The sequence below is a fragment of the Trachurus japonicus genome, chromosome 11 (assembly GCF_045865225.1).
Source record: "Trachurus japonicus isolate A0001 chromosome 11, Traja_1.0".
Lineage (NCBI taxonomy): Eukaryota > Metazoa > Chordata > Actinopteri > Carangiformes > Carangidae > Trachurus > Trachurus japonicus.
In genome coordinates, this window is record NC_140917.1 from 20,373,255 (window position 1) to 20,387,800 (window position 14,546).

Here is a 14,546-nt window from a genome sequence, read left to right on the forward strand (position 1 = left end):
ACTTGAGTTAAGTATACGTTTCTCAAAATAGTAGTACTTAAATACAGTGACAGATGTAAATATTACATTTATGTATATAAAGTCAGATTTATTATAGTTCAGCTTTATATTTTAAAATGTCAGGTCCTCAAATTAAAGACACCCATTGTCAATATGATTAAACTGTTTTAGGACATTTGGAGCTGAAATTAGTGAAATAAGAAATTGATTAGTTAATTACTCAACTGACTGAAAATGAATCAAGAGAAATTAAGGCATTTTATTAATTTTATAAGTCACTTATCACAAAGCATTCGCTGGTTAAAGAGTGGTAAATGTGTGTGTTTTCTGTGAATGGGTCTGTTTCACAACAGATTTTGTCTTGTCATAGCAGGGGAGGCACAGGTGTAATTAATACTATAACAATGACTCTGCATCACTGAAGTGGGTCAGTCAGCCAACAAACAGTGAGCTGCTGTCAACAATGGCCAGTGCCCTGAAAAGAGCTAAATGAATCATTATGAACAATATGAGTTACAGTTGCTTTTGTCGGTGTCATCTCTAAAATAACGACTCTCCAAACCAGTTTCATTCACTGAACCCCAAATCTTTATTAACCACTGCTTGCTCACAAAGATATATGTGGAGAGGGGGAAACACACAAATGGACAGAGGAGAGAGAGAGAGATAGGCAGGCAGGATAGTCACTGTCTGTGGTGATCAGTTGTTACACACTGTGACGGTGTTGGTTTCTACTTCACATGGCACAAACGTTTGGTTTATCGACCCGCCCTTTCTGAAATACACACACACACACACTCACGCACACACCTATGGGCCAACCGTGCGTGTGTGACCGACAGGGTTCAACCTCAGGCTTCAACACCCCTGGTTACTCTGATACTTTAATACACTCATATACACCTTTTACAGATGGAAATACTGTGTTCATGAATCATTGTTGCAGTGATACCTGTTATGGCTTAAATATCTTTCTCGTGCCAGCCGTTCAGTGGCATTTACAGTGTCGAGGAGTGAAGTGCAATGGTTCCAGTAGGTGCCCATGATGTCGAGCACTACTCTAGCCTCTATGAAATGGAGGAAGGTGGAAATTATTTGTATTGTCTCCAGTGCTAAGATTCACAGTAACAAGTCTGAACTCAGGTGCTTTCTTAGGATGCACTTTACCCTCAGCCGTGCCTTATTTTACAGTAATATGTGATTGAAATGTGATTTGGAAGTTTGTTTTTTTTAGGAATATAAGAGGCCCGCCATTGGTCAGGGATGTTATTTGAGCTTTCCGGTGCCAGATGGACAGAGTTTTTAGCGAGCTCCTCCTGAGCTCTGTGCTGTGATTGGCTAAATGCCTGCCCATGTGGAGAGCGTGTGAGTGAGTGCTTCTACAGTATGTATATAGTATGTGGAGAGATGAAGAGGCTGCAGACGGAGGGAAGGAGGATGAAAATGGGCTCATTAAATGCTATAGTGTTCTCCTGTGGTACAGTCACCATCTACCTCACAGGAGTGGATGTGCAGCGACGGCTTGCGGTCCACCACCAAAACGCAAACTGTCCCCCTCTTCCCCCGGATGCCAACTCTTTCCTGCGCACGTCCCTCGCTAATTGGAACATTGGCATAAACTGGATGGAAAATCACCAAACGCACTTCCAATTTTTCCTTTTTTTTTGTTTCCAGATGTGAGGGGGTCAAATGAGTAAGTGCCCACTTGAAGGGACGGGGGGGGGGGCGAGGGGAGGGAGCCAGGATGCGGCGCATGGGAGGACGCAAGCAGTCACAGCGAACATCAGCTAGCTGGCAAACTCACAACAAACACCTAAGCCTGTTACCACACAAGAGAAAAAAAAAGATTCTCAGGCTGAAATGAACGAACAGAAAAAAACATGAAAATGAACAAATTATTACATCCATATATATGCAGGGAGAGGAAACTTATATATAAAAATGGCACACTGCAATCAATACTTTTGCTGCTTGTATCGTACTGTATATAACAAAAAAAGAAGTATTTACAAAAAACCAATACCCACTGTCACTTGTCAATTTGATTTTTTTCTTCTCATTTTGAAACAAGAGCAAAAACATTCTTTTTTTTTGGGAAGAGTGGGTGGGAGACATTAATTTTCTTTCTTTGTTTTTGTTTCTTTTTTTTGCAAATCATTTTCGCTTTTTTGTTTTCCACCCCCAACCCCGTTTGAACCTCCCGCTGTCTGGAGGGTGGTGTCTCAGGCTGTGGTAGTTTCATAGTAGTATGGGTGGACGGAGGAGGGGAAGGGGGGAGTATGGCGTAGGTGGGGAAATGTGGGATAAGGTAGTGGTGAGGGGGAACGAAGGAGGGAAGAGGGAGGGGAGGGGGTGTTCCTCAGGGTCGGGGGAGTGGTGGTGATGGGGGGGGGGGGGGGGGGTTAGAGGTGGGATGTAGAACCAGTTGGGGCTTCTCACGCTGTCAACTCTTCTCTTATTTCCTTGTTCCTGCGCACCTCCTGAGCATGCCTCTCCTGGAAACACACAAACACACAGATTCAGGATTTTTTTTTTCTTTGCTCACTGCACCATTTCTCCTCTTTGACATTTGCAGTGACGTCTTCCTTCATTTTCATTTTCTGCCTGTCCCCCCCTGTCTCTCCTGCCCTCCAGGCACTGGACTGCACCTATGTCTTTGTCAAACCCCTCAGTGCTTCCAGATGTACCGGCCGTCCTTGCGCTCATCTCTCTTGTCTTTTTCCTCATAATTTTTTCATGCGTGTCACTTTTTCAAAAACGTTTCTTTCTCTCCTCCCATCTGTCCCCCCCATCTTCATCAGGTCACAGTTGTTACTGCATATTCAAATCCACTGCAGCTGTCGCATGTGCAGCTACCACAACCAACAAATCTGACGCATGACTCTTCAGAGTGACACGGACTGGCAGTAGTGAAATATGGTCGACATATCAAATCAAGCATATGTTGAAATTAATTATGTTAAGTGGGAAGATTTTAATTAAAATTCACAAATGATATGTCCCTAAGATTAGAAAACATCTAAATTAAACACTAAATCACTGATTCCGTAGTGTTAATTATTTTAAACATAGTGAGATGTTTCCCTCTCATTCTAAATGATGTGAACACCACTAACTGATGTGGTTGAATATATTTACAAAGGATTGTCAGTCAAAATGTTGTTTAGCATCTAAAATTGTCTCAGTTTGTGATGTTAATATCTCATGATTTTGTAAATCACAGACTTCTAGCCTTGTTGTTTATAAGACAAACGAATTATACAGTTTGAGAATATTAATATGTTGCAGCATGGTAAAAAGGCTTAAAAGAAGGATTTACAAACTCAACCTAATGTTACATAATTTACCAGCTAAATAATTAAATAAGATTTTTTTTTTTTAACTAGGTCAAATTGAATAAAGGAGATGGGACTTGGGTTTATAACCTCAGTGGATCTTGAATTGTGCTCCTCCTCACCTTCTCCTGCAGGCGCTCCATCATGGCAGCCAGGTAGGCCATCCGGTTCTCCTCGATCTGCTCCATCTTCAGCTGGAGCTTCTCCTCGGCCATGCGGCTGAAGTTGCTGTTCTCCTCCATGGCCTTCAGCAGCACTTCACGCTCGTGCTCCCGTTTCTCTGCCAGGGCCCGAAGTACCTGTGCCTCCTGGGACTGGAGGAGGAGGAGGGAGAGGAGGAGGAGAGGGAGGAAGGGGGCAGGCAGCAGAGAAAATGAGTCAGGGAGAAAGGTGTCGATAGCAAGACAGGGATTTAAAAAATATTAGTCATCGATTTTTCCTCAAATTGAAGCATGACTCAGAGGTGGTTCAACACGTTAAATATATAGATGCAACAGAATTTTCTCCCTACGTCCGTCATCTTCTCCCGGCATATTCTCCAACTTATCTATAACGGACTGTATATTGACCTACAGTATTGGACATCTGGTGTTATAAAATCTATGCCATTGATTGGGTGATTGATTTGTTGGTGGGTTGCTGGATTTGCCAGATGGGGGACTGCCTGTATTGACGGTTCGGATCAATGATACGCAGGAATTAGCCGGTGTCAGGTTAGATTTTTCGTGGCAGTATCAGTAGTCTATGTGACGCACAATTGACCAAACAACCACACATCAAATTAGACGTCCTGAGAAGTCAACCATTCCAGTAATATTGTGTAAACGTGGTAGGTTATATAACAGCTGTGTGTTGGTATCGCGAAAGAAAAACTGAAACAATCTGACATTTGGCAGCTGAGCACAATGACAATGACTGGAAACATCCTTACTCTCCTTCGGTCCTCAGCTGCCTCCAGTTTCTTCTGGATGTCCTCCAGGGAGAGGTCCCTCTTCGGGGGGTTGGTGATGCAGTGGGCAGAATCAGACACGGGGGAGGACGGCTTCAGGATGACCTCAAAGGCCTGGCCTGAGGCTCGCTTGTTAATGGGCTTGATGTCCATGTCTGCGTGTGCGCGCATCAATGAGAAACAAATAAAGAAAGCCACCGTTAGCTCTTTGTCACTCTTTATTCGAACGTGAGGAATATGAAAGGAGTTATTACACCACATACCGTCAAAGTCACCCATGATGTTTTTGCGGGTCTCAGGATACAGACAGGAGCAGATGAGAGAGAGAACTGAAATCTCCTTCATCTTCTCTTTGTAAGCTGAGGGAGTAAACAGAAAGACGTCCGTGTGTTAGTTTGTCGCACACTTACAGCTGCAACTGCCAGCATACATGTTCAAAGATGAGACATCATTAACCCACTAACATACAAAAAGATGAAACATCATTAACCTACTTCCACCTCCACAGGAGGTCCTTGATCAAGACTTTTTTTTTTTGAAGAATAATTATTCATTGCATCCTTTTCAAAAAGAAAACCTCATCAAAGGCTGTCTGCTGAAGCCGAACTGCCCTAGGTTTCTTGGAGATTTTGTGGCCTTTGTTTTCGCTGCACCGCGAGGGGAGCGGGATGGATGTGTCCTTACTTGGCCTAATTTCCCCACCAGCCAAGATGCTGCCTCCCCACAGGATTCGCCACACATCATTAGCTATGCTTTTCATTTCAGTCTATTATTTATTAACGTAGCCAGACCAACGCCCTATTGCCTCTCAGCCATTCTCCGACTAACTCCTTAAAAAAAACCCATCAGAGATTAGTTTGCACTTTTCAGGTAATTTGAAAAGCAAAGAGGGTTTGGAGTTTGATGCTGGAACAATCTTTGGGCTGTTTCTTATCACTTTCTGACTGCAGCTTATGTATACACAGACTAATAACCGAGGATTTAGCTTATCAGCATAACACAGCAATATGACTGTCCATCCCATGGTCCATTTATGGTCCAAAAAGTTAATAACGCTGAAGCAAAGCTGGCACCAAATCACACTGGCTGTACTTGGCAACGTGCAACCTGCTCAAGAGGGCGGGACAAAGTGCTCCAAAGGGCAGACAGCAAAAAAAAAAAAGAAAAAGAAAGGAACAACCAACCTTGTCTCACCTTGATTTTTTTTTTTATTCCTGTGTATTTGGCTGCTACTACTTTGTAATATGAGCCTCAAGTCCCTGCAGGGAGAACGGCAAAAAATATCTGCAACACACTGCAGCTTGTGAAATATTCTGCTTTTGCACATGGCTGCCGTGTTCTGTCAAGGTACACTGCCTCACGGTGCAGATTTGCATGCCAACTGTCATAGTATGGCATAATTCATCACCTAGAGCACACAAGGCCTGCAGGGCTGAAATGTGCCACATTGATTCATGATTTGCAGAAGGCTTACAGCTGCAAAGCCAGAAATGAGATTTACTGTGAAAGAGCCTCTCCATGGTGGGGTACAGTGTTGAGAGTGATTAATCCAAATCCTCTTCCTTACTCTTATTCCCCACTCACTCCCTCTTCTTCTCCTCCCTGTGTCTCGCTTTCTGCCCTGCAGACTGGCAGACGCCACAGTAATGTGATCAACTCTCAGATGTAGCTCTCACTACTCTCTGATGGCCTTGTTAACCCCTTCCCCGAGGAGGAAGTGGGAGAGGGTGAGAGCATGGAAGGGGTGGAAAAAAACAGAAGAAAGGAGAGAGGGGTTGAGTTGGAAAGGAGATAAAGGTGGATTCGGGTAGAGAAACTGAAAAGTAAGAGATGTTTTCTCAGATGAAAGGAGCGTCAATGCTGAAAGATTGGGTGGAAAGCAAGAGAGCAAGAGAGGGAGGGTGGAAAGGCTTGGGTGTTTGGGTGGGGCTCATAAACATGCTAACACCTTCCTGATATAAACAGAAACCACAGACAGGAGGATTAAGATTCAGTGAAAAGGGGGGCAGCTCCCAGTGGGACTTAAAGCCGCCATCTCCTGCCCCCAGGAACGGCCTAATGGACGCAGCCACCTCAGGTGGATGGCACTTTCATTTGTAATTAGTGGGCCGCACCATTTCTGCTGACAAGAGGGGGAGAGGAGAGCTTTTGGAGGGTTGTCACACACTCATTAGAGGCTGTGTATATGTCAAGACCCCAGCAGCCATTTTCTCCCACACACACACCCCCACTTGACAGCACAAGACTCAAACAGTTAACAATCCAGTGGAGCACGTAATTTGGGTTAAGTGCTTACTGAGCAGATCTGATTCTTGGTTAGTGGTTGCCAAGCTCTTGTTGCAGCTTTTTCTCTCTTCAGGAATATTTTTTATTGTCTTTTTTGAGAATGACCGTGCAAATTAATTGTATTGCTGATTGAGTAGTTGATAAATTTAAGAGTTGTACCTCTATGCTGTTTGTTTAGATTTATTTGAAGTATGCAAGATGTTTTACTGTGTCTATATTGGAGGAAATATTATTTCTTTGTTATCTTGGAGGATATAAGCATTCACTGTGATTTAAACTGAGCTGTAACTGTCTAACTCAGAGCCTCAGAGATATTGCTTTTATATCCTTAATCAAAAAAATATGAGATTCTCTACTCTGCAAAAATATGATATTGCAAGTTTATTACCCCAGAGAGAAAATATCTTTTTCTCCTGTAACCGCAGTGGTAATAAGCTCATTCCCTGACACTCATAAAAGTGATAAATGATCCTAGATGGCATCTTTTGTCAGGAGAAGTCCAAATATGTCTGTTCAGAAATGTTGTCCCACTTTGTCCTACGTGTTTTTCTTCCTCTCAAAATGAGCGTACGCGATGAAACAATCTAACGTCAGACAGGGATGACACCGCTTTAAAGCTTCCGCTCCATTCAAGCAGGCTGGTTTCAACCAGTCAGCTCTCCATCCTCGCTCTCAGAGAGCTGCTCCTCCTGTCCCGACCACAGACACACAGCCAGCAAACTGCACTTCCTTTTTCAATCCATCAGCCAAAGAGTACAGATCATCAATATCTTCTGTCCCTCCTCCCCCGCAGGCACCCCTCTTCTCCCCCCACCACCTTCTGCATCTCCAAGCCCCCGGTTCATCTGTTGCTATGTATTCTCCCTCTCACTCCCATCCTCTCTCCATCTTACTCTGTTTTGCTATTTTTCACCCACACACTCTGCATCTCTTGGGAGCTGCAATTCTGCATTGGCACAAACTGCCACACCTCTGTTTGGTACTTTTCCTGCTTTATTTCCCTCAACCACATTCTTCCTCCCTGCCTTCATCTTGTCTTAAAAACACCAGCGTTATAAAAAATTTAAACCGAGATTGGTGCTCGAAGAATAGAGTGACTTTGGGCAAAAAGGCACAAAGTGAAATATATATATATATGAGAGAGAATGTTGAAAAAGGCTATGAGCAAACTGCCTGTTAAGACCAACCCACAAAATATGACCCTGTGAGGTGCAGCTTTTATTGCCCTTCTCAGATCTATAGCTCCACAGCAGCATGGGCTTGGCATCTGCCTTAGGTGCATGCAGGCCCTTTACAGGGCCACCCGACAACAATGCAATCATAAAATTATGAAGGTATTACTGCATTAAAATCGGCTATTAAAGAAAATGTTATGGCACCCATGGTGATGAAGGGCAGGTTCAGTCGTTCGATTCATAAGTGCTAAGCTTTTGCAGAACTGTACCATGTATCTGCCCAATAAGGATACAAGCTAAATTTCTTTTCACTGATTTCCTTTATTTTGCTTCATATCAAATCAAAAATACCTATCACAGTTTCCATAAACTTAGTGTTGTGTCCTAAAATGTCTTGTTTTGTCTGACAATCAGTCCAGAAATCAAAAAAATATTCTGTTCATTATCACATAAGACTTCTACTTTGCTTGAGAAACGACTTGAATGATTAAGCAATCTCAAAATCATTACCTGTTAAATTTCCCCTCATTGACTAATCAATCAGCTGTAGATCAGTAAATCCAAATTGCACAATGATTTTTGTGTCACAAAATCCAGGCCACATGTCCATGGTGCAGAGATAACTGTAAGATGTAATGCTGAAACGTCTGGAGTGTCTTATCCAGATGTTGATGTTCACTGGTGACAAACAGACCATGAGCATATGGTGTTACCATCACTGCTGGATTGATGTCACCTCTTCCTCTCGGCCTCTCTAGGAGCAACAGTCATCCGAACCAGTAATGAGGGTGTGCTGCATTGATCGATGGGAGTGGGTGATAAATCAGGGTGAATTATGGGACTTTGGAGCGTTATGCATATGGCCCATGATGACAATAGTGACAGAGATGTTAAGATGAGAAATATAGCTGGATTTGGACTATAACTATTTGCCTAAAATTGATGGTATTGTTGTCCAAGCTGCTTCTGTTTCTGTGCACAAAGGAATTGATTTTAGGGCCTTGGCTGAATGACCACACCTAATTGGATATGACAAGACTGCATGATAAGGATCAGGAGAAGTGCTTAGAGGTCTAAATGCACACGGGAGTGGTTCTGAGCATTAGTTTATTAGGGGAAATGTTGATCCATTTTTTTTTAGCGCAGAGCCCGTCTCTATTTAATACTATCCTCAAATCCCCCCAAATAAACCCGCATAGTGCTATTTATTCTGCGCTTAATGCCGCAGTAAAATGTTCATCTATCTATGACACATGAATTAAATTCCTCATGTGTGTTCTACAATATCAAGAGCGCTCACGTTTGCGTAAATAAAATGAAGTCTGAATGAACTCGACGACCTGCCGAGTGCTGACTGGCATGGTGACTGCTTTCTCCCTGCTGTCTGCTCCTGCCCATCCCATCCTGCCTGTCCACAGCTCAAATCATGGAGGAAAAGAGGAGGAGGAGGAGGAGGAGGAGGAGGAGGATGAGGAGAGGGGAATAAATATAACAGTCAGGGTTTGGATGCCGGTGTCCAGACACCATGCCTTACCCTTATCCGTACTGCTGTCTGTCTGCATGTCCCTCCATCCATCAAGTGCCCAGTCAACCAGAAAGCAAACACACTATCCCCTTGACTGGACACACACACACACTACACCCCTTAAAACAAACACAATTATGATTTCCCTTTACTTCTTTTACATAAAGCCTACAGGTCACATCTAGTGTTTATAGGCCTGGAAGGTTCCTCCCTTGATATGGAAATTCATGGATTGACACAAATACAAGGCCTTCCAGCTGCCATAACATGCACTCATTTTTATTTCTCCATATATCCCACCAAAATGCCGTAAAGCCCCTATTTGAGGCCTGATAATAATGCAGTTATTGAACATAATAGGCCTACATTTACAATCAATAACCGTCCTAACAGGATTGGAGGCTGATATGCCTGAGACGACATTCATTTTCATCGCCAGTCGTAAATTCCTCCCTCCACTGCAAAGCAATTCTGGATAAGGAGGATGCTCTGTCTTCTCTCCCTCCCTCCCTCCCTCCCTCTCTCTCTCTCTCTCCTCTCTCTCATTCATGCCTTTAGCGGTCACCCACAAAAAAAATCACTTCAACTGGCTTTTACTGAACAGCTACATAAGATGGCCCAGTTTTTTCTCTCTCTTTTTGATGAGGAGGATTTGTCACGGTGAAATATTTGCCACCCTGGAGAGCGGCTGGCTGGCTGGCTGACTGGCTTTGAAGGGAGCCGAGATGTTGGGTGGGGTCGCTGGCGCTGCATTATGCTGCACGGCTCTGAGTCAGGCTGTGAGGGGCAGGTGCGGCAGCCAGGCATCGACAAAATGCTGCTGTGAAGGAGGGAGGGGGGAAAACATCGGCTTTTATGATTCTTGCTCTTTTAATCCGCTGGCTTTTAAGTGGATTAAAATAAAAAAATAAAAAAATAAAAAAAATGCGTCACCTCACCCATGATGGTTGATGATCTGAATCACAACCTGGCTAATTGTGATCAGCATCTATTTATATGTAGGTGAATAAACTCTATTTCCTAAATATGATTTAAAGATTAAATGCTTCTTCATTTTTGCAACTTCGGTTTTTCAGAAGTGACTTGCAAAAGGAGTTTGGCCGCTCCCTCCCACCAAACCCTCAGCATCCTTTTGTGCCATGGGTGTCGCCACAGCCTCTCAGCATCATCAAACCTGCGAAGCCGCTATCTAAGAAAAAAAGATCTTAAAAAAAAAAATTAAATAAAAATCTAATGATAACAAGTGAAAAACTCACCGATTGCGGTCTTAGCCATTTTTCTGTAGTAACGGTGGTGCCGGGGCGGGTTGACCGGAGGAGTGTGCGTCGGTTTCTGGATGCTGTATCTCGGGGTGGAGGGACTGCTGGTAAGGCACTGAGTCAGCAGAGACTGGGGCTGCTGGTGCGCCTGGTGGTCTGGAAAGAGCTGCGTGAAGTCCGCGGGAAATAACTAGACCCACAGCGGAAGTATGCAGGCATTACTTTCAAAATAAAAGCATGAATAGTGCTAATGTGCCATCATGAGGACGTGAAGTGACACAGTTAAATGTAGGTAATGGCATAATTACCCACTTTGAAATGAACTGCAACTACTAGTTGATTAGTTGACAGAAAATCATTCTGCAATATGTCCGATTAATGATCAGTTTTGTAATTATCCAAGTAAGCATGTTAGCTTTGGGTTTGATGGTTAAGTGAATGAAACCATGGCTTTATGCTTAGTTACATCACACATGCACTAAGACTAAGAAAACAATCTTGTCTCCAATTTCCAAGTTTCAATGCAGTCTGTACTTGAGTCCACGTCCAGCTCTGAGCCATCGGTACAGAAGAACAAGTCAAATATGTGTCCTGGACTATAGTAGCCTACCATAACATTCATAGCCTATAGATAAAGAAGGATATAGTAAATCATTGAACTTAAGGGTTTTTCATTAGCCTGGGCTATGAATTAGGGTGATTTTGTTCTAGACACCTCATCTTGCAGCTGGAAAACAGACAGATTCATTGCCCTGTTATTCAATTTCCTTCCCAAACCACTGATCTAACGGCTTTTTCCTTACTGACTATAATTTGTTTATCATCTTCCTTGTTTAATTAATTTAGTTTTGACATAATGACATCCAGTATCGCTTTATTCTCTAAAACACATACCGGTAATTACAAGTTGCATCATCATTTATAATGCTTTATTTTGAAGTTGATAACAGGAAGTCTTAACATGTGACCTGATTGGCTTGACACTGGCTCTGTAATGAGCGTTTATGTGCCTCTTAGACCATACTGGCTACCATAGTCCCTTGACGCCCCTCTGCTAGCTAAAGCCCTGACAAACCGATGTCCTCTTATTCTGGAGAGTTCAGGCTCTGCTTTGAAGGCTAACATGGAGGGTGTTTCCCTCTTTGTTTCTGTGGCCATGACCAGGTACACAAACTCTGTCCATGGTGCTGAAACCGGGGGAATTTTTGAAAGGACAATAAGATGGAGGATACTTTATTACAATTATATATTTATTTATATATTGAACATTTTCATAACATTTGGGTTTGATAGTTCCTTGCAAGTCATGTAAAATGATGCTATTCCAGGGAGACTGAAGCAGAACAACCAAGTGCCAAGTCTTTATATAGTCCATGTAAATGACACCAATAGCCTCCGATATAATCCATCCTCCTAAATCCATGGGTCAAATCATACCAGTTCTCATCTCTTAATTGCTGGGGGAAAAAAATACTAGTGTCAAATCATAGCCTCCATACCAAATAAATGGGTGGGATAATGAAAGCAGCGATCACTAGATGGCAGCAAATCTCAATTGCAGGAACTGGAGGAATGTGGCTTCAGAGAAACTACCCTACAACAACATACAGTCTAGTAGTCAACATACATTCAACGGACAATCAGCAACTCTTGTTCTATTTTATTCACAAATTTCCAGCACATTCGTACCAATTTTAAATTCTTAGCATAGTCTATGATCTCCAACTCCAGGACTGAGTGAACAACATGAAGTGCCACACTAGTCCACACCAAAGCAAGTGACACTCCTTATCAAACATCCTTTGTTTGCATTGATAACAAAGCAGTTAGGGTTGCTTCTGTTTATTCAAAACTTTACATGAATGTCAGGGGCAACTGATATAGGTAAAAGAATTGCATGGAGAGAAAAAAAAACTGTAGGCTATTTGACACTTTTCAAAAACTTTTTTTTTTTTACAAAGTTCCTCACCAAAGATAAAACTCAGTGCAGTGGATTAAAACATACATTAAAATATTACAGTGCAGCGCAATTGAACAAACTGAATTAAAAAGAACCAACCCTAAAAGTGTTTTACAGAGCAATTACAGACTTGGTGGAAAGATGTAAATAAAACACCAACAGTCAATAAATATGAATTCAAAATCTATAATGAGGCCTATTAGCCTACTTGAAGTATTAGGCGAGATGATCAGCCGGCCCGAGCCTCTATGGGGCCCTAAGCAAAATTTGATTTTGGGCCCCTCTATTTCTAATAATATTGATTGTTGATCATTCACACACCTACTATAACTCATTGTGGCTCTATTATCCTATCGTCAGTTGTTTATTGTCAATAAAAGGAACAGACAACATTTGCTTCACCTAAAAAAGCACATTTAGTACTGACTGATGTTCCTATAATTGTAATGGCAAGAATGGCTGGAGTGTATGAAACTGGTCTCGTGAGTAAAATCTTTTGGCCTTGACCAGCCTTTCAAAGGGTTAGGTTGCTTCCTCTGCTTCACCATGAGCCTCTTTCAGGCCACACATTCTTCTTCCGCTACTTCTGCCCTATTCTCATCTGTATCTTGATAGCTGTGCTTTCAGATATTAATGGGAGGCTCCGACATGCTTGAGCTTTACACTGCTCAATAATTAGAACAGACATAACCTGAGATTTTCAGCTTTCTATGATTATATTGTCAGCCTATAGCCAACCTTTTATTCTACAGCATCTGATCTATCTGATGATACAAGTCAGGGTCCTGAAATGTGTGTTTCTCTTATGATAAACATTCCACATTCCCATTCAGAGTTTGCAGACACACACACACACACACACACACACACACACACACACACACACACACACACACACACACACACACACACACACACACACACACACACACACACACACACCTGTTGCTACCACCACTGCATGTGCTGACAGAGACATGATTTTTAAGTCTGTTTCAATTGTGGTTGAGGGTTGAGCCACAGCCTGTGCTCTGGTTAAAAAGAGACTCCCCTCAAAAAAGGCAGATGTTTCCATAGACAACGGTTCTCACAGATTTGCTTCCATCAGGCAGCTAAACCACATTCTCTTAATTAAAATTGAAACAGTTCACATCCAAGTGATACGTGACTTACACACAGCTCAATGTATAGGCTACATGAACAATGACATGAAGCCAACCACCACCCAACTGGAATTCACGACACATCTGTTCTACTGAAATGCAACAATCTGTAGATTTCTCTAATGTGACCACAGCCACTTAGTGTATGTGTGACATCTGCAGATCATGAATGTGACACATGTCACATAAAGCTCCTGTCTAGACGTTAGTGATTCATGACAGGATGGCCAACCAATGGTAGGTGTTTCCCAATCTCTCTTTGATTTCATATGAAACGTAAGTCATACAAAAAATGTTTTAGTTGTAGCTATGCATAAGACATAATGTTCAGTATAATACAGTCCAGTACAGAGGCACTTTAAATATGACCCATATAGGCCATATAAACTAGGTGTGGGAATCTTTGGGTGTCTCAGGATTCGATTTGATTCCAATTCTTAGGGTCATGATTCAATTCAAAGTCGATTCTCGATTCAAAACGATTCTCAATTGTTTTTGTGATTTTTAGTTTGCTTTTTTTAACACCAGACCATGTGAAAAAGTTGAATGATGATGATGTCTACAGACTATTATATCAGGAGCCATATTTCCCCCCAAAAAATGCACATCACATGTTGCAGATTTATTCAGCAGCAATATATTTTAACCATTTTGAAGTAAACTGCTACATTTAGCTGATTTTATACTATTTTTTCAAAAGCCTGAAGGGATGTGAATCTTTGGGTGTCTCTGTTTGATTCAAAATCAGTACTCATATGCACGTGTACATAGACATGTATCACCTGTAACAAAGGTGCTTGGTGCTGAGTTTACACATTTCTAATGTCAAGATAAATGTGCATTAGAAACATGTAGTGCAATCAGCTGTATTCTAGAGGTGGCCTGTCTACTCAT

At 42.3% G+C, this 14,546-nt stretch overlaps 1 protein-coding gene across 1 annotated transcript; it reads right to left on the reverse strand.

Annotated features, from left to right (window-relative positions):
- Positions 1-565: 565 nt before the first annotated feature.
- stmn2b (stathmin 2b) lies at positions 566-10,716 on the reverse strand. Its single transcript, XM_085791644.1, has 5 exons — positions 10,527-10,716; positions 4,548-4,643; positions 4,267-4,439; positions 3,458-3,649; positions 566-2,495 (listed from the first exon to the last, which is right to left on the reverse strand). The coding sequence occupies exons 1-5, from the start codon at positions 10,543-10,545 to the stop codon at positions 2,436-2,438; spliced, it is 540 nt and encodes a 179-aa protein (XP_085647770.1). The 5' UTR covers positions 10,546-10,716; the 3' UTR covers positions 566-2,435.
- Between the last annotated feature and the right edge of the window lie 3,830 nt (positions 10,717-14,546).

Bases quoted from the DNA above. Each gene is read 5' to 3' on its own strand.
- stmn2b (XM_085791644.1), bottom strand. The intron at 4,440-4,547 runs GTATGTGGTGTA...GCGCACACGCAG, and splicing joins CATCATGGGTGACTTTGACG to ACATGGACATCAAGCCCATT. The intron at 2,496-3,457 runs GTGAGGAGGAGC...GTGTGTTTCCAG, and splicing joins TGGAGCGCCTGCAGGAGAAG to GAGAGGCATGCTCAGGAGGT.